The 18,748-nt window shown below is 35.0% G+C and overlaps 12 protein-coding genes and 6 pseudogenes across 18 annotated transcripts, besides 2 other annotated features; 7 read left to right on the forward strand and 11 right to left on the reverse strand.

Annotated features, from left to right (window-relative positions):
* Positions 1 to 104: 104 nt before the first annotated feature.
* Positions 105 to 860, forward strand: TVAGG3_0455810 (protein of unknown function, DUF4106 family; the record flags this gene model as incomplete). The annotated part of the gene is made up of 1 exon (XM_051234825.1): positions 105 to 860. One exon carries the CDS (start codon positions 105 to 107, stop codon positions 858 to 860), a length of 756 nt encoding a protein of 251 aa, XP_051104555.1.
* An 86-nt stretch (positions 861 to 946) lies between these two features.
* Positions 947 to 15,992: a mobile genetic element.
* TVAGG3_0455830 (uncharacterized protein) lies at positions 2,384 to 2,803 on the reverse strand (the record flags this gene model as incomplete). Its single annotated transcript, XM_051234826.1, has 1 exon — positions 2,384 to 2,803. One exon carries the CDS (start codon positions 2,801 to 2,803, stop codon positions 2,384 to 2,386), a length of 420 nt encoding a protein of 139 aa, XP_051104556.1.
* Positions 3,126 to 3,401, forward strand: TVAGG3_0455840 (protein of unknown function, DUF4106 family; the record flags this gene model as incomplete). Its single annotated transcript, XM_051234827.1, has 1 exon — positions 3,126 to 3,401. One exon carries the CDS (start codon positions 3,126 to 3,128, stop codon positions 3,399 to 3,401), a length of 276 nt encoding a protein of 91 aa, XP_051104557.1.
* Positions 3,406 to 4,212, forward strand: TVAGG3_0455850 (uncharacterized protein; the record flags this gene model as incomplete). Its single annotated transcript, XM_051234828.1, has 1 exon — positions 3,406 to 4,212. The coding sequence occupies one exon, from the start codon at positions 3,406 to 3,408 to the stop codon at positions 4,210 to 4,212; it is 807 nt and encodes a 268-aa protein (XP_051104558.1).
* On the forward strand, positions 4,241 to 4,828 carry TVAGG3_0455860 (annotated as a pseudogene). Its single transcript has one exon. A coding segment is annotated over exon 1 (588 nt).
* Positions 4,870 to 5,289, forward strand: TVAGG3_0455870 (protein of unknown function, DUF4108 family; the record flags this gene model as incomplete). The annotated part of the gene is made up of 1 exon (XM_051234829.1): positions 4,870 to 5,289. The coding sequence occupies one exon, from the start codon at positions 4,870 to 4,872 to the stop codon at positions 5,287 to 5,289; it is 420 nt and encodes a 139-aa protein (XP_051104559.1).
* TVAGG3_0455880 lies at positions 5,353 to 5,762 on the reverse strand (annotated as a pseudogene). The gene has a single exon. A coding segment is annotated over exon 1 (410 nt).
* On the forward strand, positions 6,228 to 6,678 carry TVAGG3_0455890 (annotated as a pseudogene). Its single transcript has one exon. A coding segment is annotated over exon 1 (451 nt).
* TVAGG3_0455900 (KilA, N-terminal/APSES-type HTH, DNA-binding family) lies at positions 7,387 to 8,055 on the reverse strand (the record flags this gene model as incomplete). The annotated part of the gene is made up of 1 exon (XM_051234830.1): positions 7,387 to 8,055. The coding sequence occupies one exon, from the start codon at positions 8,053 to 8,055 to the stop codon at positions 7,387 to 7,389; it is 669 nt and encodes a 222-aa protein (XP_051104560.1).
* On the reverse strand, positions 8,712 to 9,626 carry TVAGG3_0455910 (organellar and viral DNA polymerase type B; the record flags this gene model as incomplete). The annotated part of the gene is made up of 1 exon (XM_051234831.1): positions 8,712 to 9,626. One exon carries the CDS (start codon positions 9,624 to 9,626, stop codon positions 8,712 to 8,714), a length of 915 nt encoding a protein of 304 aa, XP_051104561.1.
* On the reverse strand, positions 10,871 to 11,038 carry TVAGG3_0455920 (uncharacterized protein; the record flags this gene model as incomplete). Its single annotated transcript, XM_051234832.1, has 1 exon — positions 10,871 to 11,038. A coding segment is annotated over one exon (168 nt), but the record flags the coding sequence as incomplete, so codon positions are not given.
* On the reverse strand, positions 11,551 to 13,688 carry TVAGG3_0455930 (annotated as a pseudogene). Its single transcript has one exon. A coding segment is annotated over exon 1 (2,138 nt).
* Positions 13,734 to 14,318, reverse strand: TVAGG3_0455940 (phage tail repeat-like family; the record flags this gene model as incomplete). The annotated part of the gene is made up of 1 exon (XM_051234833.1): positions 13,734 to 14,318. One exon carries the CDS (start codon positions 14,316 to 14,318, stop codon positions 13,734 to 13,736), a length of 585 nt encoding a protein of 194 aa, XP_051104563.1.
* On the reverse strand, positions 14,338 to 14,493 carry TVAGG3_0455950 (uncharacterized protein; the record flags this gene model as incomplete). Its single annotated transcript, XM_051234834.1, has 1 exon — positions 14,338 to 14,493. The coding sequence occupies one exon, from the start codon at positions 14,491 to 14,493 to the stop codon at positions 14,338 to 14,340; it is 156 nt and encodes a 51-aa protein (XP_051104564.1).
* Positions 14,513 to 14,914, reverse strand: TVAGG3_0455960 (annotated as a pseudogene). The gene has a single exon. A coding segment is annotated over exon 1 (402 nt).
* A 733-nt stretch (positions 15,993 to 16,725) lies between the features above and the next one.
* TVAGG3_0455970 lies at positions 16,726 to 17,716 on the reverse strand (annotated as a pseudogene). The gene has a single exon. A coding segment is annotated over exon 1 (991 nt).
* An 18-nt stretch (positions 17,717 to 17,734) lies between these two features.
* TVAGG3_0455980 (uncharacterized protein) lies at positions 17,735 to 18,247 on the forward strand (the record flags this gene model as incomplete). The annotated part of the gene is made up of 1 exon (XM_051234835.1): positions 17,735 to 18,247. The coding sequence occupies one exon, from the start codon at positions 17,735 to 17,737 to the stop codon at positions 18,245 to 18,247; it is 513 nt and encodes a 170-aa protein (XP_051104565.1).
* Positions 18,248 to 18,264: 17 nt separating this feature from the next.
* Positions 18,265 to 18,748: part of a mobile genetic element that runs on past the window's edge.
* Positions 18,428 to 18,748, reverse strand: TVAGG3_0456000 (uncharacterized protein; the record flags this gene model as incomplete). Its single annotated transcript, XM_051234836.1, has 1 exon — positions 18,428 to 18,748. The coding sequence occupies one exon, from the start codon at positions 18,746 to 18,748 to the stop codon at positions 18,428 to 18,430; it is 321 nt and encodes a 106-aa protein (XP_051104566.1).

Here is an 18,748-nt window from a genome sequence, read left to right on the forward strand (position 1 = left end):
CATAAACTTACAACCACAATTCAAGAAGTTGTAGACGCAATGGAAGTCAATGGTGAACGAGACATAGCTGGTATTTTAAGCGCGGCTTTAATGCCATTGAAAATATGAAAGATGCAGATATTTTGAACCAGTATGAAATGAACATGGCTGATGGAAATATAACACCTGACGTTCTAGAACATTTATCTCAAAGAACTACACAGAACCATAGAGATGGTATATTTGGTGAAGAGTTTAGAAAGAAAGTTATGGACAGAGAAGGAAGAGAACCTATTGTACATGACCTTGCAAACGAAAGTTTACAAAATGTCATAAAAACTTACTTTGCAGACAATGAACCGAGAAGGGATGAATATTTAAGAAAACTCAAATGGACAGTACCAAATGAAATGTTAGTATTGAAAAACATGTTCCTTGACAAAATAAAACCAACTACAGAAATAAATGACGCAAGACTGAAAGATTGGGTAAAAGCTTTCCCATTCACAAAAGATATAGTTGGTAACATGGAAAGAAAACCAGAATGGCTACAAAAACATATATTTGGAAACGAGCTTATTCCATATGGACAAGCTCTGTTTGAAGAGCTTGAACCGGAAACTCAGGAAAGAGTCATGCAAACAATACGCGAAGACTCAAATACAGACTATGACAAACTCTTTCTAGGATATAGGTTACCTGAGATGGGCGACCAGAGCCAAAAGGCAAAAAGGACATGGGAAATTTGCAACATACTAGATGAACATAATGCAAAGATGCAACAACTTCAAGCAGAGGGCAATGAAGGAAAAAGAAGAGTTAAAAACTCAGTCAGGAAGAAAGTAAAGCTTGGTCGGAGTGGGTTCTATTATGACATATAAATCCAACTATTCTATATTTTTACTCATATGAAATGTACGCCGCTCAGAATATAACGCCAACAGTTTTGGATGCCATGAATGGAAATGTTTCCGAATGTATAACGAATGCGACAATGCCATTAGAAGGTCAGAAATAGTTCCTGGAACTTACGAATATACAACTGCTGTTTCTTATGGAAACGTAGGTGAGTTTGGAGAAGGTTCTTCAACAACAGTAGATATTGCTTGCGACAGTTTCATATAATTTCTATTGACAACTCTTTCTTATACGTGGAACAAGACATTGAAATAAAACCTTCTGCCAAGTTGTTGACAAGAAAGGTTGCAATGGAATTTTCTATGTCGGATACCAATATGCTCCAGAAGTTTCATGGGATATAAGATATATTCTAACTCTGACTTAGTTCAAACAGTAACATGGGCAAACTATGAATGGTTCGCTTTGAGAAACTCAGTACAACCACAAGCTAGAGAACAAACAGACCAGTATGCAACTATTGAAAAATAAGAAGACTTGACCTAACGTTCCAGGAGTTTATGTTAACCTTTCTGGACAAACTGCAGCAGCAGTAACCAAAGTAAAATTGAAACTTAGAGTTCCTTTGTCATCTTTCCTCATCTTCAGGTTTTTAAGATACTTGCCAAACTGGGCAGGAAAAATTTCTATCGAACTTACTCCAAGCAAAAATAACTTAGTCATTGCACCAACACAAGACCCATTCACTCTTACAGAAGTAGTGGGAACAAATAAAATGTCATTCGCCGACTTTTGCAAAAACAAAGTTGACTTAGACTTTGGTTTCTCAAACCTCAACACTGAAGTAAACTATTATTTCAATGCTGCTGGAGATGCTTGGGACCCAGTTAAGTTCACATGCGAAAAGTTTGAATGCAAGAGAATAGAAAGCAGACTTGCAGTCTATATGTTGGACCCAGATATTTCAAATGCTTTAGCTGCCAAATATATTGCAGTTCCACTTATGTTCCCTATACACCAAATATCTGTCAAAGACTTTGCAGGTGAAGTTGGAAACCAAAGTGCTGACCCAGGTGCAAAACAGATATTGCTTTAACAACTGCAATGAAACATGCAGATACTATGTTTGTACTGTTCAGACGAACTATAAATGACTATTCTGTTTCTACAACCCTGGTATTAAATATCATATAAACATAGATGGCAAATATTATCCAAGAGAAGAATATTCTACAGTTGAGGATATGAGGTCATACAACTTGACATTAGATGCTATGAACTTTAACAACAACTTCACAACAACCATTAACCCTGAAATGCAAAGTTCTATTATGCCATATGTGAAAGTATGGACTCATACAGGAGCTCAAAAAACTCAATATACAAATGGAGACCGTTCAAACTTTTGGCTTGGCATTCCATTTGCTGACTCAGAAGACTTTATGGTGGTATTTCAACTGTTGGTACTGTACAAATACATATACTGGTGACAGAGACGGTCCATATGAACTGAGAGCAAAGAAGTTTACAAAACCAATAGCACTTTTCACGGAAGATGCTCTTTTGAAGATTCGTTCGATGAAACCTGCTGGGGCTCCTCAGATTGGCATAACGACAGCTTCCATCGAGCAGATTTTGGCAGCAGGTCAGTAAGTTGTTCTTGAACTGACTTCTCTCCGTCAAATATTGACAGTACGCCAGTTTTGACATAATATTGTATTATAAACTTACCTTTAGTAATATCGGTCAGTTTTGTTGTTATATTTTTGTCAACGTCAAGAACTTTCACCATTTCAGTTATACCAACTTTCTTTGCTTTATGAAAATATTTTGGTTCAGCAAAGACTGCTATTCTATAACATTTTCCATTGTTTGTGTAAAGAACTATTCTGTCAATGTATTTGTATTGTTTGTGTGTGTAAACTTTGTTCTGCTTCAATTCGAAGAGATACTCAAATACGTCCATCTTTCTTATTCTAAGTAAAATGTCATTTCGAAAAATAGAAGCGTAAGTGTTCAAAAGGTTTAATGGCGGTGGCAGATGTGAAGTTAAATTCACCAACTCAAACAAACAGTCAAATGTTGTTGTCAATGTCAAAGACAGAGATGTTGAAGTGGGGAAACCATACGAAGACGAAGATGGTATAGCAATTGTTCCTGTAAAAGAACAACCAACATATCCTGAAGTTAGCAGAGACTTAAGTTCTGTTGCAGATATTCGAAACGACTACCAACAACTGAAAGACAAACTTCAAACTCAGGAGAAGATTTGTCAAGCTTTAAGTATAATGTTAAACTTGGTTGAGCACAACCCTGTAAAAGTGAACTCATATGTCATTGCACCTCATGAAGTTTTGAAAGAACTATTGAAACTTTTGACAGAGGCAGACGATATAAACATCAAAGAAATAGAACCCGACATTGCTTGCTGTGGTGTTTCATATAATGTCATTGACAAGATATACGTTATGAAAGGAGGTGAAACGTTGAACTTAAAATATAGTTTCCCAGACGTTATAAAAATATTTGACGACCACAACATTTCATTAAAATTTATTTGCTAAGTAAATGGCAGAAGATATAATGGTTTATACTATTACGACTAAAAACCCTGAGTCATATAATTCTATAACAACAAACTTACAAAGTCCTCAAGGACGATATTGTAAACTGACCTTAAACACGATGACGACTAAAGCCTGTTTTGCTCTTTTGACACCAGAAGACTTTGTTGTTGTGAATGGTAAAAAATACTTCTTTGAAGATACTTACTCAGATATACCACCAACAGGTTTTGTTGACTTATTTAATACTTTAAGGACGGATGTAACATGTGCTGCAACTAGAGCAGGTTTCATTATGTTTGGATGTCCGACTGAGTTTACTATAAACAATATGAGCTATAATACAAAACTTATATCTGGTTTTTACTACCAACAGTTTCCTATAACAGGAAAAGGTGTCCTACAAGGTTTGTCTATTCCATTGACTTTAAGTACACCTATTTTATATATTGTTTCAAACTTAGGTTCAAAGTGTTATTCGAATGTCGACAGAAACTACTATGACCAAAAGATACTCATGCGTATAAACAACACTTTCTCTGCTGGTTTGCCTATTGTTCATTCGAATGCAGAATTTTCAACCTTAGTGAACTCAAACACTTTGGCAAGTATAACGTTGACATTAGTTGACGCAAACTTTGTTCCTGTAAAACTTTTATGTCCTATGTATTTGTCAATGACGGCAGAAAGTTTCGAATTGGAAGATGCAACTGGTGAAAGTATTGTACTACAAGAACAACTTCAACAACAAATAGCTCAAGAACAACAAATGCAACAAATAGCTCAAGAACAACAAATAGCTCAAGAATAAAAAAATATTTTTTTTTATTTTTATAAAAATGTACGCTGAGTTTGTTGGAGAAGACTGTTGGAAAACTTGTTTGTTAGATGAGAAATATGAAATTCACTGTTCTGAGCCTTTTGAAGTCAGAAACAAAAAGACAAAAAGAGTTTTAAGCGAATGGGAGCAAAATAAAGGATATGCTAGGATGAAGATGGGTGGAAAACACTATTTAAAACATGTTGTCATTGCAACTCATTTTATACCGAATCCTAACAATCTACCTTTTGTAGACCATATAAACCGTATAAGAAAGCGACAATAGACTTGAAAACTTACGCTGGGTTACTCGTTCTGAAAACAATAAGAACAAAAGCAAATTTAGAGATATTGTATTCGAATTTGTCGACGAAACTAGAAGATGAAGCAATTGAAATTACAGACTATGGCAAGCATACGTTTGAGTTTTACTACTTATAGCGAAGAACAAGACTCTTTCTACTTTTATACCGGCGTAAACTATAGAAAATTACAAGTATGTTTTACTAAGGAAGACTATGCTTTTGTAAACACTAGAGATACAGATGGAAAATACGTTAAAATACTTCTTAACAAATTCAAGAAGCTATATGGCATACCATTTTAAAACGTTTTTAAAAAAAAATATTTTTTTATCCGATAGAAAAGATGACAAAATTCATCTCAGTAAATAAGTACATGACAGAAGTCAAAGATAAGTTAGCTCCATTCGCTTATTTGAATGTTTACTTCTACCATTTTGAAAAGTCTACATTTGACAAAGTTTGGAACATCGAACCAGTTAAGTTTGCTATTGTGACTAAAAATGGTGCAACTTTTGAAGACTTAGACATAGAAGGTTTGTTAGCAGTCAAAGAAAATTTTGACAGAAAGTTCTCAAAACTCGAAGAAGGCAAAGCATACAAACTTGTTATACCTTATGAACCAAAGAAAGCAGACGACTATGAATATTATGAGTCTAAGATAGTTGAAGTTCAAGGTAAATTGGGTAAAAAGATTTTAGAGTCTAAGCCAGTGTTTGCTCCTAAAGAGGAAGAGAACATTGACATTGACCCAGAAATGTTCTAAAAATAAAATTTTATTTTTACATGTCATATCTCCCCTTCTCTGGAACTGGTTCAGGTTCTTTTTTCTCTTCTTCTACTTTCTTTTCTTTCTTTTCTCTCTTCTTCTTCTTTTCTGGTGGAGTTATGTCAAATTTCTCAGAACCATATTTATGTAAAAGTTCTTTGTCCTTTAATAGCTCTTCTATTCTGTTTCCTATTTCATCTTCAAGAACAGCGCATGTGTCTTCTTTGCATTCTAAGAACTTTTGTTGGACTTCATCTTTCCAATCGGCGTCATCTCTGTCAACAAGTCTGTCATTGACAAACTTAAAGACTTCTCTGCCTAATGTTTTATGGTTCTTGTCATATTCCCAGAAACAGAACTTTAGAACAAATTCACCTTTTCTTGTTTACACTATGTAAGATTTTATGGTCGACAGATGTTTTGCTGTCGAAAAGTTTGTCTCGAATATAGATAGCGAAATCGCTAGACATTTTCAAAAAGATAAAAATTTTAATTTTTCTAAAAATATGTTAGAAAAAAAGTTTGCTGACATTGACAAAAAATTTGAGAATGTTTTAAACAAGAACAAGAGGAAGTTGGAAAATGCTCAGATAAAACCCATACATGACAAGTTCCTATTTGCTCAGAATGGTATAACAGGTCTAATCGCACCACCTGGGTCGGGCAAGACTTTCACTTATCTTAAAATGGCTGCACAACAACAAGAACTAGATGAGAAGAACCCATTCTATGAGTTAGTAGTCATTTGTAGTACTTCTGGTCAATTCGATCAAACCGTCAATTTCGTTCAAAGATATTTATAAAAAAAGTCTAAGTTAGTATGTATAAAAGATACTGAGTTGTTAGATTGGATAAAGAAGTACCAAAGAAGAGTTTTGAAGTACAATGCTATAAATGAGTATATAAATTCGAAGTTTAAAGACCCAAATGAGGAAATGCAGAGAATATTAGAAGAAGAAACACTTCAGAAACAAACAGAAAGAGATAGAATACATTTCGAAGAAATTGCAATCTTACGATTGGAAGACATACCCTCATAGGTGTCTTCTTATCTTAGATGACTTTGCTTCTCATCCTTTGTTAAAGAATAGAGAACAAGATATGTGTCGAATTCTTAAGAAACTTAGGCACTTTAACATCTCAGTTGTCATTTGTGTACAGACAGCCAAGAGTTTAAGTAAGGATGTAAAGAGAATACTTACTGACATTGTACTTTTCCCTGGATTGTCCGAAGACGATTTCATGGAACTTATGAAAGAGTCCATGGCAGGTAAGTTTGACAGACATGAACTATGGGAGAAGTACAAAGTCATACAAGACCCTCATACTTCTTTCAGAATTCACATCTACGCGAACAAAGTTCAAATTGTAAAAAGTCAAGCTTGAAAAATGTAAGTGTTTAGTCTTAGTCTGTTGTGGTGCTGGGGCTGTCGGTTCTTCTGGCTTTGGAATGGACTCGGTTGGTGGTACGTCGGACATTCGTTTGTGTCCTGTCGGATGGAAGAACTTTTCCAGTTGGAAGGAAGGACTTGGAATGTCGGAAGGAAGAACTTTTCCTGTTGGAAGGAAAAACTTTTCCAGTTGTCGGGAAAATTTTTTCCAGTTGGAAGGAAAATTTTTTCCAGTTGGAAGGAAAAACTTTTTCTGTCGTTCGACCAAAAAGTTCTCAATTTTCGAAAATTTGAATGGTTTACGGACGAACAACAGGAAATTTTTTTCCAGTTGTCAGGAAATTTTTTTCCAGTTGTCGGGAAATTTTTTTCTTGTTGGAAGGAAATTTTTTTCCTGTTGGAAAGAAAAACTTTTCCTGTCGGAAAGAAAAACTTTTCCTGTCGGAAGGAAGGACTTTTCCTGTCGGAAGGAAGGACTCGGAATGCCAGAAGGATTTGACAAGGCAATTTACTTTATAGAGCTACCTGAGCCATCTGAAGTCAAGCTTGAAAAATAAAGAGTTCATTTACTCTACTTGTTTGAAGTTGTCAAAATACTCTGTTATTTTTTCCTTTAACAATGGCAAATCTTCTTTGAAGGTAAGTATTGTACAACCTTTAATATCATAGTGTGTTTGAGGTAACGTATCTTGAACTATTTGTTTCACATCTTCATTTGGGTCATTGAAATCGGTAAGTTTTCGCGATAGAACCAATTTCTGTCAGATTTGTAAATCTTAGCAAGGTCGTAAAAGCTTTTGTTGTTTCTTCTGACTAAATGCAACATAACCATATCTTTATCTTCTTCATTTTCCATCTCTTCAGTATAAATCATATACTTATAGTTCTTTTCCTTTCCTTTTGGTACCGAACGTGGTATTCTTTTCTGAATGTTTTTGTCTTTTGCTTCAAGCTTGTTCTCTAGCTCTTCACGTTCTTGTCTATGAATTTCATCTAACATCATGAAAATATAACAAGCATAACGAGGAGAAGCCCACATTGCAACAGCATTTACTAAAAGTCTATGTACATAATATCCTCTTAAATTTATTGGCAAATTTTTACGATTTTCATACGGAATCTCATTCCTCGGTTTTTCGAGGGTAGCAAACATATGAGGAAATTCTTCTAAAAGTTCTTTTGTCTGTTGGTTTTCAAACCAATGGTATGCTTGCTTTGTAGAACGAAGAGCATTCAAAATACTTTGCATTTGGTACATGTCATCTTTGACCGAACGAATGAGACGTAACTGTTTGTTAAACTGAACCCACTCGTATTCTTCACTTATGGCTTCATGGACTATAACTGTTGTTGTGTTCTCTGTTGTTGACATATCTGTCCTTACATACAAAATAAAAAAATAAATAAAAATAAAACTAACTTTATTTTTTCTATCTTAAGGAAATTCATGATTTTCATAGAGTTTTATGCAAGACCGAAAAAAGTCTGTCTAGAGAAATTTCACTGTTTTCATAGAGTTTTGGCGACTGGGTTTTTTTATCTACTCGCTGTTCTTCACTGTTTTCATATGGAATCTCTTCTCTCAGTTTTCCGAGGGAAGCAAGCATATGCCATTTTACTCAGATTTTTGTGCTGAATTCAGCAAAAATAATGTTTATGTTAGAATGTTAGATCTAACATGTTTTCTAACATGTTTTCTAACATGGTCTAAAACACACAAAACTCATGAAATTTCATACGGAATTCAATAAAAATAATGTTTATGTTAGAATGTTAGATCTAACATGTTTTCTAACATGTTTTCTAACATGGTCTAAAACATACAAAACTCATGAAATTTCATACGGAATTCAATAAAAATAATGTTTATGTTAGAATGTTAGATCTAACATGTTTTCTAACATGTTTTCTAACATGGTCTAAAACATACAAAACTCATGAAATTTCATACGGAATTCAGCAAAAATAATGTTTATGTTAGAATGTTAGATCTAACATGTTTTCTAACATGTTTTCTAACATAACTATTTACAAGCGTTTTACATGGTATATGTTGCGATGGTTCATGACTCTAAACAATTTCGTAGCTTCTATTTCTTCTGTCAGTATGTCAAAAGTTTTAACGATACCGAAAGTTTCTTTATACTTCTTCTTGACGTCAGATAGAAGGAAATCGTCAGCAGTTGGATAGTTTTTGTTCAGAAATGCTAACATGTTCATTTTATCTTCTGCTGGTTTTTCTGCTTCTTTCTTTAAATCTGCATAGTCGTTTCGCATACGTTCTATCTCTTTGACGGAGTAGTTATATTTCCTCATTGCTGCTTTACATTTTGAACATTGCGGGTTCATTTTAGCGTTATATTCTGAAACCTTACCTGCAAGTATGACCAAGGCGTCAATGGTTTTCTTCATCTCGAACATAGCGGGTTTTATTTGTTCGTTCCATACCTTACCCCTACTATCTTTATCTCTTATTTCCCAAACACATTTTGCAACTAACGAAACAAAGTTGTCGTAGGTCTTAAATTCTTCGGATTTGTAAAGGTCAGAAACATTCTTATATACCATATCGCAATCTTTGTCCATAACCTTATGGTTGCAATGAAAACCAAGGAATTCATAATTTACCTTTCGTATGAACTTCTTTATTTCTACTGAGTCAGTTGGTTTGACTTCTATTTCGTCAAATTCGGGAATAGTGAGTTTTTGTTGCTGAATTTCAGGAAGTTTAGGTAGATGGTCAATAATATCCTGCATTTCATAAAGATACTGTTCATTTGTTTCATCTTTCGCACTACAGTCTAAATTACTTGTTAAAAGTTCTTGCTTTATCTTCTGGATTTCTGTCTCAAAAGTATATGAAGAAGGAATGAAGCTTTTCATTTCTACTAACATTGAAGTTGGGTTCATGACTAACGAGTTTGGTGCTGTTGTTGCTAACATGTTCTTACAATAAAAATAAAAAAATATTTTTTTTAAAAAAACCAACTTTATTTTTTATTTCGGGAAAACTCATGAAAATTCAAGAGTTTTAGACCATGTTAGAAAACAGGTTAGAAAACATGTTAGATCTAACATTCTAACATAAACATTATTTTTGGGTCATTTACACTCATTACGATGAAGTTTCGACAAAACATTTACGATGAAATTCATGACAAAACATTTACGATGAAATTCATGAAAATTCAAGAGTTTTAGACCATGTTAGAAAACGTGTTAGAAAACATGTTAGATCTAACATTCTAACATAAACATTATTTTTGGGTCCTTTACACTCATTACGAAGAAGTCTTGACAAAACATTTACGAAGAAGTCATGACAAAACATTTACGAAGAAGTTTCGACAAAACATTTACGATGAAATCATGAAAATTCAAGAGTTTTAGACCATGTTAGAAAACGTGTTAGAAAACATGTTAGATCTAACATTCTAACATAAACTTTATTTTTATTGAATTTAGCAAAAATAAATGGTTCATTTACTCACAATATTTTTGTACAAAACGACCCCAAACCTTTAACTTCTTTTCTGCAGCTTCTAATGTTATCTTAGCGAGTTCATATTCTCTAAATTCTCTCTTTAAATCTTCTTGTTCCCATTGGTCTAGTTCGTATGGAGAATCTCTATAACCAGAACATATCTCACGTTCATGTTCTATTTGTTTTTCATGCATTTTTCTAACTTCTTGTTCGAACAAAGGTTTTGCATTCTCTACTGTATCTTCAAGTTCTTCTTCATCTAATTTCTCATGAACTTTCTTGTCTATGGAGTCCAGAATTTTTCCAACTGCTATACAATATTTTGGAGAAGCCCACATTGCTATATAGTTTACGAGTCTTGGGTCTACATACATTCCTCTAACCTGTTTGATTTCATCAGGAATTCCTGCATGAATTTTGTATAAAAAGCAACCCGCTGTTTTCCGCGGGTTGGTATATTCTTCACAAAATGCCTCAAAATACTCTTCCCAGGACTTATTTTCCAACAACCTTCTAAAGTCTTTCCTAAACTGCTGACATATCTTTGTTGCATTTATATAACCATCCTTGTCTCTACGTAAGACTTCAATACCGTTGTAAGTGCCTTTTGTGAATGTTTCGCCATTAGATTTGTTCGTGAACGTTTTTGCTTCGACTGTCATTTCAGTTCTTACAATAAAAATAAAAAAATATTTTTTGGTGGGACGTCGGACATTCGTTTGTGGCTTAACCGTCGGACCACAACGATAAAAATCTCTGCTCCTAGCAGTACTGCTACTGACAGTAGCAGTACTTTTACTGACAGTAGCAGTACTTTTTCTGACAGTAGCAGTACTTTTTCTGACAGTAGCAGTACTTTTACTGACAGTAGCAGTACTTTTACTGACAGTAGCAGTACTTTTACTGACAGTAGCAGTACTTTATCGTCGAAAACCCTCTCAAATTTTCCTTTTTACTGCTCCTAGCAGTACTTTTACTGCTCCTAGCAGTACTGCTACTGACAGTAGCAGTACTTTTACTGACAGTAGCAGTACTTTTACTGACAGTAGCAGTACTTTTACTGACAGTAGCAGTACTTTTTCTGACAGTAGCAATGGACAACATCGAGCCATTAGATGAGGCAGTTTACCTAATTTAAATTAACGAGCTTGTTAAAGACTACTTGCGCAAGGTCATGAAGCCCAAGGTCAAGTTCACCACTATTTCTGGAAGGGCTGCCTTGAATCTCGAGACTTCGACTGGAATTCCAATTCAAATACAGACAAACAGGTTATATATGAGTTTGAGACCAAGAATGGTGTAACTCGACCTGTCCGATTCAAAGACTCCGAGGGCGACCATGAAATTAAACGGAAATTAGCTAGGAAGGAATATAAAAATTTTTTACTTCATGCAATGTTTAACTATTTCACCATCTTCTTTAACACCCCAATACTTACGCTTGGAGAGAACATGAACTTCGGAAAATACCTTGTCTAGCTTAAAACAGCCCATTTTCTCACCAACTAAACCCATTTCAATGAGTTTGTTGTACCCTTCTTCGTTCGTCATGAGTGCGTCAATGTTCTCATAGTAAACCTTCACTTTGGATTTGACTTCGGAAAAGAATTTGTTGTAGTTGTCAAGGACTGCCTTTGCGAACTGAGGGTAAGACCAATGTTCGACAATAGGTTTTAATGTGGTTACTAAGCCACTTTGACCTTGAGTGAATTCGTACTTCAAAACAAAAGGAGAAAACCTTTCAACAAAGTTGTCGACCTTCTCATAATGTTTACTCTTCATCTCTTGAGGTTTCTTAATGGAATATCCCCATGTCGAATTCATAAGCAATTTGAGTGTCATTGCAAGTTTGGGGTTTGAAGCTTTCCTAATATCATACAGTTGTTGTATGACTTTTCCAACTGTATAGTTCCTTCCTGGGAACTCACCATCTTCGTTTGGAATTCAGTTGGAATATATTGGACGAACCTCATGTACGCAGCGTTAAGGTCGACATAGTATATCTTTTCATCTGAGTCGAACTTGTCACAACCAATTGGTCCAGTTTGTGGAAATTCAAGTGAGTCTCTTATCTTCTGAGAAACTTCTCCTGTTATCTCATAAACATCGTCGAAGCAACCTGTTTCATATAAAACCTTCTGACCTAACTCAGATGCTCTCCAATACAATTTGACGTCAATTGGATGTCTCAATGGAAGTTTGTTTATAGCATCTTGAAGTTCTTGCAACCTCATTGGAAGTTCTTCTGGTTCAGGTTGGTATCCGAACAATCCAACTCCTTTTGGAATTGTGTACTTCTTTTGTACTAGAACTTTGTCTGGAACAACTTTTGGTCTTGCTAACAGTGAAAAGTTTGTTTCGTCTTTTGGTACAAAAGTTTCTGTCAGCTTGTCATCTGGAATTGGTTCCAACAAACCTTTCTCGAAAAGAATGTTTACAGCTCTGACAATGTTGCACTTGCCTTTTCCGAACAATGGGTTTGTAAGACTTTCGTTCAACATGAAGTGGTTGTGGACAATTGCAATCTTCAACCATGGTAAATTGAACTCAACAACATAGTCGTCATGTGAAGAACCTTTAGCTGTAGGTATGTTGACTCGGATATTGACATTTGCCAACGGTGCAATTTTTGCCAATTGACCTCTGAGAATGTACCTTGTCTTCACACATGACTCAAGATACTTCATCTTCTCATCTGTAACAAGACCAGAGTTCCTGAGACATGTAAGAATACAAGGTTCATTGACAATTGTTTCAATTGAATTGTAAATTCCATACCTTGTCAAGTCAATGTCAGACTTATTTATGAACGGGAAGTATCCAGCATGTTGTCTGACTGCTTGAGGGTTATGTTGGTACCATTCGAACTTTACACTTACAATTCCTTCAATTGCATTCAAAATGTCTGAGTCGGAGTCAACCATTTGTTCTCTCTTTGTAGTCTTGAAAGCGTCAAGAAGTTTTGCAGCTGTTTGTTCATTGCCATTTGCATAGTAAATGTGACCATCCAAATCTGTTATGGTCAATCTGAGATTGTATCCTTTCTTATTTCCGTCTTGAATTGCAGCAAGTACACCCATGAAGCCTTCTTTGTTCTTTCCTTCGTCAAAGTTTACTGTAAAGGTTCGACCTGAACCAATTTGACTTCTAACTTCGCGATACTTTTCATATGCATATCTTGTTCTTTCCATGGGAGCATGACCATCCTCTGCACTACCTTTTTTCCTTCTCAAAGGATGCAACTGTTCGTTATGTTTCCAGTAGAATCTGGCAAAGCCGTCGTGTCCTTCAACTTGAGGCTCAGTAACATTGAAAGGCATGTCCATAAGACGTTCTTCTTCTAACCTCTCCAGTCTGTTTGGATAATTGGCACGTGCTGTTTCCAAATCCATTTCGTAGGTCAGACCAGCCAGTTTGTCATAGACTTTTATGGGTCTTCCCTTCCTATATTTAAAATTCTTCGAAACTCTCCAACCATATCTTTGTAACTCTGTTTTTATTCTAGCAGACTTTCTATCCATTCTATATGGGGGCATTTTTATAAAAATAAAAAAATGTTTTTTCCTTTACTTAACATAACCACCAGCTACCAGAAGCCTTTGACGCCAACCCATACCAGCTAATGAAGGTTGAGTTGGTTTAGTTTCCAAACTAAACTTTGGTTTTGGTTTACCCTCAGTTTTTGGCTCCCCTTCTTCTATTGGTTTTTCGTCACTTTTCGGTTCCTCTGACTTTACCTCACTTGCAGGTATGGTTGTGTCGTCAACATCTTCATAAATATCATATGCCATTTGTTTTTGTTTTCCTTTCAACTTTTTGTGTTTGTTGTAAAGTTTAGAATATTTCGACTCTAAGTCAATGAGATGTTCTATAATGAACTGTTGGTCAGTGAAATAAACTTTTCCATCTGTTGTCTCTTTAGTTCCTTCAGACTTCAATATTTTATTTGTGAGAGTCTGTTTCTTTTTTGAGATACTAGCCGTTCCATTTCTATGAAAAGTGACTTTGTAGTTAGGGTTTGCATTTCCAGACCTGGCACTTTCTATTATTGAATTTTTCTCTTCATCTGTAAGTTCTTTGACAGGTTTTGACAATGGTTCTGAACTTTTTGTTTGTGGTGTCAAATCTACCGTTTCAACTTCTTCGGTCATTTCATCTCAGTAAAAAATTTTAGTTTGGTTTGTTTTCAACTGGTTGTTTAGGTTTTTTAAGTCGGTCTAAAACTTCTTGAGGTATAGGAAGAACTTGACAAACACGTGGTTGTGTAACTGCTGGAAGCCGACAAATCCATCTTGAGCCCATTTGTCTCAATGCTGTATTGTTCATTTCATCTCAGTAAAAAAATTTACATTCCCCACGTTTGAGGCGGTTGCGGTTGTGTTGTTGTTTACCACTGTTGTGCATGGTTATATCCTCTGTTAAAGAATCTTTCACCTTGGTCCATATAGTGTCCTGCTTGGTTATAGTAGTCATTTGCTTTGTTATAATAGTTTCCTGCTTCTCTTCCTACATTGTCCATCCATCCTTGAACTTTTCCTCTTGTTTCAGGATTTGGAATAAGATTTGTTGCATCTCGTGCTACCTCCCAACCTTTCTGTACAGTTTGTATAATAGGCTGTGCTTTCTCTTTCAGTATACCTAATGTACTCAAAATCTTCCTTCCAATTCCAAACGCACCTCTGGCTATTGTTCCCACTGCGGGTAAAAATCTGGATGCAACTCCTGCTAATGCGCCAAATAAACCCATTTCTTACAGGGTAAAAAATGACGAATCCGAACAAGGACCCCTATGTTTCTAAGGCAACAAAGAAAGCACTCATGGTAAAAATCTTTAGTTCAACACCAAATGCTTGGTTTATGGATATCTTGGAAAACATTCCGAGGTATAGAGAAGATGGACCACCATACTGGCTAATATTTGTCGGTCAAAACACAAGATACTGTGAAGCCATACCATTGCAGTCCAAAAATATTTTAGATGTGAAAACTGCTTTGACAATATTCGTTGACAAATACCATCCAACAAAACTGACATCTGACTGTGAAAGTTCTTTCAAATCAGACGATATTAAAAACTATCTGCGTTCAAAAAATGTAAACCAATATTTCATTGTCGACCAAAACCATTCTGCTCTTGGTGTCATTGACAGTTGTATAAAAATCTTAAGAGACTTAAACCAACCACAAGGTGGTGAGGTAGATGAAATGTCATATGACGACAAGTACAGACACTTCTCCATGGCAAAGATGAGACAAGTTTTAAATATTTACAATAGCCGTAAACAAAAAGGTTTGGGAAACCACTCCCCGAAGAAATGAAAAACAACCCTGACTTAGAGAAAGACTATATATTTAATAGTTTAGTCAAAAGAGACAAACAAGAAAGAATGCCAGGCTTCAAACTTAAGAAAGGCGACAAAGTAAAAATAGAAATACCTAAACGCGACCCATATGAAAATACTATTGACTATGACAACAATGGGAACTCGACAGGTACTCGCATTCGTGTTCGTAAAAATAGAAGAAAGTATACAAGAGAATATTATGAAGTTTTAGGCAAACATGGCAAAATGTACAGACTGCAAGCAGAAGATAAAACTACTATTGTCAGACCTCGTTTCAAACTTGTTCAAAGTTCAAGGTGGTATACTTTCAAAGACAGTTCCTAACAAATATAAGACAACTCCTGACGAATATGCTAAAGAAGTTGAAAATGACGACTAAGCAATTCTATACCATGCGTAAACTGTCATGTAAGGTGGCATGTAGTCTTTACTCTGTCCCGTTGTTTGCGTATATCCTGAAACGCGATGTGTATGGTCTCCTTCTCCCTGAGTGTCATCCAGTAACAATTTATAGCAAACTTAACGTCGTCTTTAACATCATATCCTTTACCTTTTGTCATTCCTGTCCAATCCCAATATCTATGCTTATGCCAACCTTCTCGAGATGTAGTTAAACTTACGTAGTGACTATGCGCAGGTAGGTTTTCACCTGAAATCGTTTTACTTCCACCTGTTTCCTTTGAAGAGTTTGCACAATACAAAAACCTGTCGACTATTTGTTCCCATGCACCAACACCAAACATTGCTTGAGGACCTCTTGCTTCCATTGACGTGTAAATAGAACCTACTGGGTTCATGAAATCAAACATATGAGATATTATAGGATTGTCTCTTTTGAACTTAAAATATAGTGCAACCATTTCAGGTTTCTTCTGGTTTGTGTCAGAATATTTTTTATAATATAATCTTATGTTTTCAGGGTAGGTAAAGTCTTGACTATAATATTTATTTCTGTCATCTGTATAATAGTATACTATTCTCGTTTTTTCTATTGCATTATATCTTTTATATCTATAAAAATCTAAATAGAATGTTTGCTTTTTTGGGTCTGCGTGTAGTTTCTGACGTCAACACCATAGTCATAATAGTATGGTGCTGGAGCTGGGTCAGGCAATGTCATATCTGCCATTTCATAAACTCTTAAATATTTCTTTTGTTCGTCTCCATAGAAGTTTAAGTAGCAGTTGTTGTCTAATGGAACTTTAACTTGTGTACCATCGTTCTTTTTATAGCTTACATACATTTCATTGTTATTTTTCGGAATGAGTTTACACCGTATACCATTTCTTAAAGACTGTACAAACTCCCATCTAAAATATTTGTTTTCTTCATAGATAGAAAAGTCACCAACAATAGTTTCAATATTTTTTGTTGTTCCAACTAAACTTTGGTAATATTTCATTGACATATGTTTTATCTGCTTTTGTCTCTAATGTTTCTTGTAAGTTTGTTATATTTGCAATGGTATGTGTATGTCCAACGGCACTTTTACTGTTTAAGGTTTCTTGTAAGTTTGTTATATTTGCAATGGTATGTGTATGTCCAACGGCACTTTTACTGTTTAAGGTTTCTTGTAAGTTTGTTATATTTGCAATGGTATGTGTATGTCCAACGTCACTTTTCCTGTTTAAGGTTTCTTGTAAGTTTGTAATATTTGCAATGGTATGTGTATGAGTCTTTTTAGAATATTCTTTGTCAGCTCTTGTCACTTCACTTGACATTTTATTGTCAACATATGTTTTGTCTGCTAGTTCAGGATGAGTATGTTCTTTCGTTGCATATGTTGCATCTGCTCTGTCATGTTCTTCTTGAACTTTTTCAATGACATATTCTTTGTCAGCTTTGTTGCCAACATCTGCTTTTGTTGCATATGTTGCATCTGCTCTGTCATGTTCTTCTTGAACTTTTTCAATGACATATTCTTTGTCAGCTTTGTTGTCAACATCTGCTTTCAAAAGAAGTTCATTTATAGGTTTCTCGTTTAAAGTTCCTTTTGTTGGATTTATACAGACAGTATGGTTCTTACTGTCTTGAAACAGAAACTCATCTGTCATTGGGTTTAATGTCAGTTTTAAGTTTCCTTCTTTCAATGACTCAGATATCTTAGAATAGTTTGAAAAGTTTGTTGTGTTCTTATTTAGAGCTTGCATAATGAGTTGTCGGTTGTGTTGTATTTCTCTCATAGACGCTGTTTCATTTGACATTTTTATTCTAGATAAAATATGCTTCCAATAGAAAAAGAAAATTCAAGAGTTGCTACAACTAAACCATTAGATGAACTTTTTACTAATGTCGGTCAAAAGTTTGAGACAGAGACCGTAAAGCATGAAGGCTATCGTTTTGACTACCCATTAAGATGGCTAAGAGACCCATCTGTCACAAAAGCTATTGGCTTTCGTAGAATGAAGTTTGTGTCTGTAGAAGATAAAAGTTTTCCATTTATTGTAAGGTTTCATATAGATTATATATCTGAAGGGAAACGAAAAATGTGGGAAGAAATTGAGCTAATACAAGTTGACCTTTCATCTTCTCTACAGACTGCGTTAAAAAATATAGAAGATAAAATAAATTCATGTTATGCAAAATATGCTGATGAATATGCAAATACCGAGAGCACACTTTATGTGAGAATTGTATATGACAAACAAAATTCACAAGTGTCATTTCAAATCTACGAAGACAATCCAAAGAAAGACGAACAAATATATACAGAATTCACTGCAATGTCATGGTAAGTTAGTATACAAGTCTCGTGTACTGTGGCACTGCGTTCCACCGTACGCAATACTTGTGAATTTGACACTTTACAAAACCGTTAACGTATATTTTACAACACAAACGACAACACTAACTTAACCTTAAATATTTACAAAGCCGCCAACCACTTCACCTCACTAATGTAAAAATAAACGTTCTCACTTACAAAAGTATTGCAACTCCTCCCATTGCTGTGCTTCATATAACAGCTCATAATCTTCTGACTCACTTTCTTCTTCATATAGGTCAAAGTCACTGTCAAAATAAATGTTAGTAAGTTTTGACAAAGCTAATGAAACACGTTTACCGTTTGTATCGTATGCTTGTATAAACTTTCCATTCTTCATTCCTTCATAAACGCTCAAACTAACTTTACCCTTTCTCCCTCGTATCTGATAGAATGTATTTTCACGAGGAACGAAGAACAAATTCTTGAACTCATGACCGTTGTAGTTTGTTATCTCAATAGTTTTCGTCAT

The sequence above is a fragment of the Trichomonas vaginalis genome, chromosome V, assembly GCF_026262505.1.
Source record: "Trichomonas vaginalis G3 chromosome V, whole genome shotgun sequence".
Classification (NCBI taxonomy): domain Eukaryota; phylum Parabasalia; order Trichomonadida; family Trichomonadidae; genus Trichomonas; species Trichomonas vaginalis.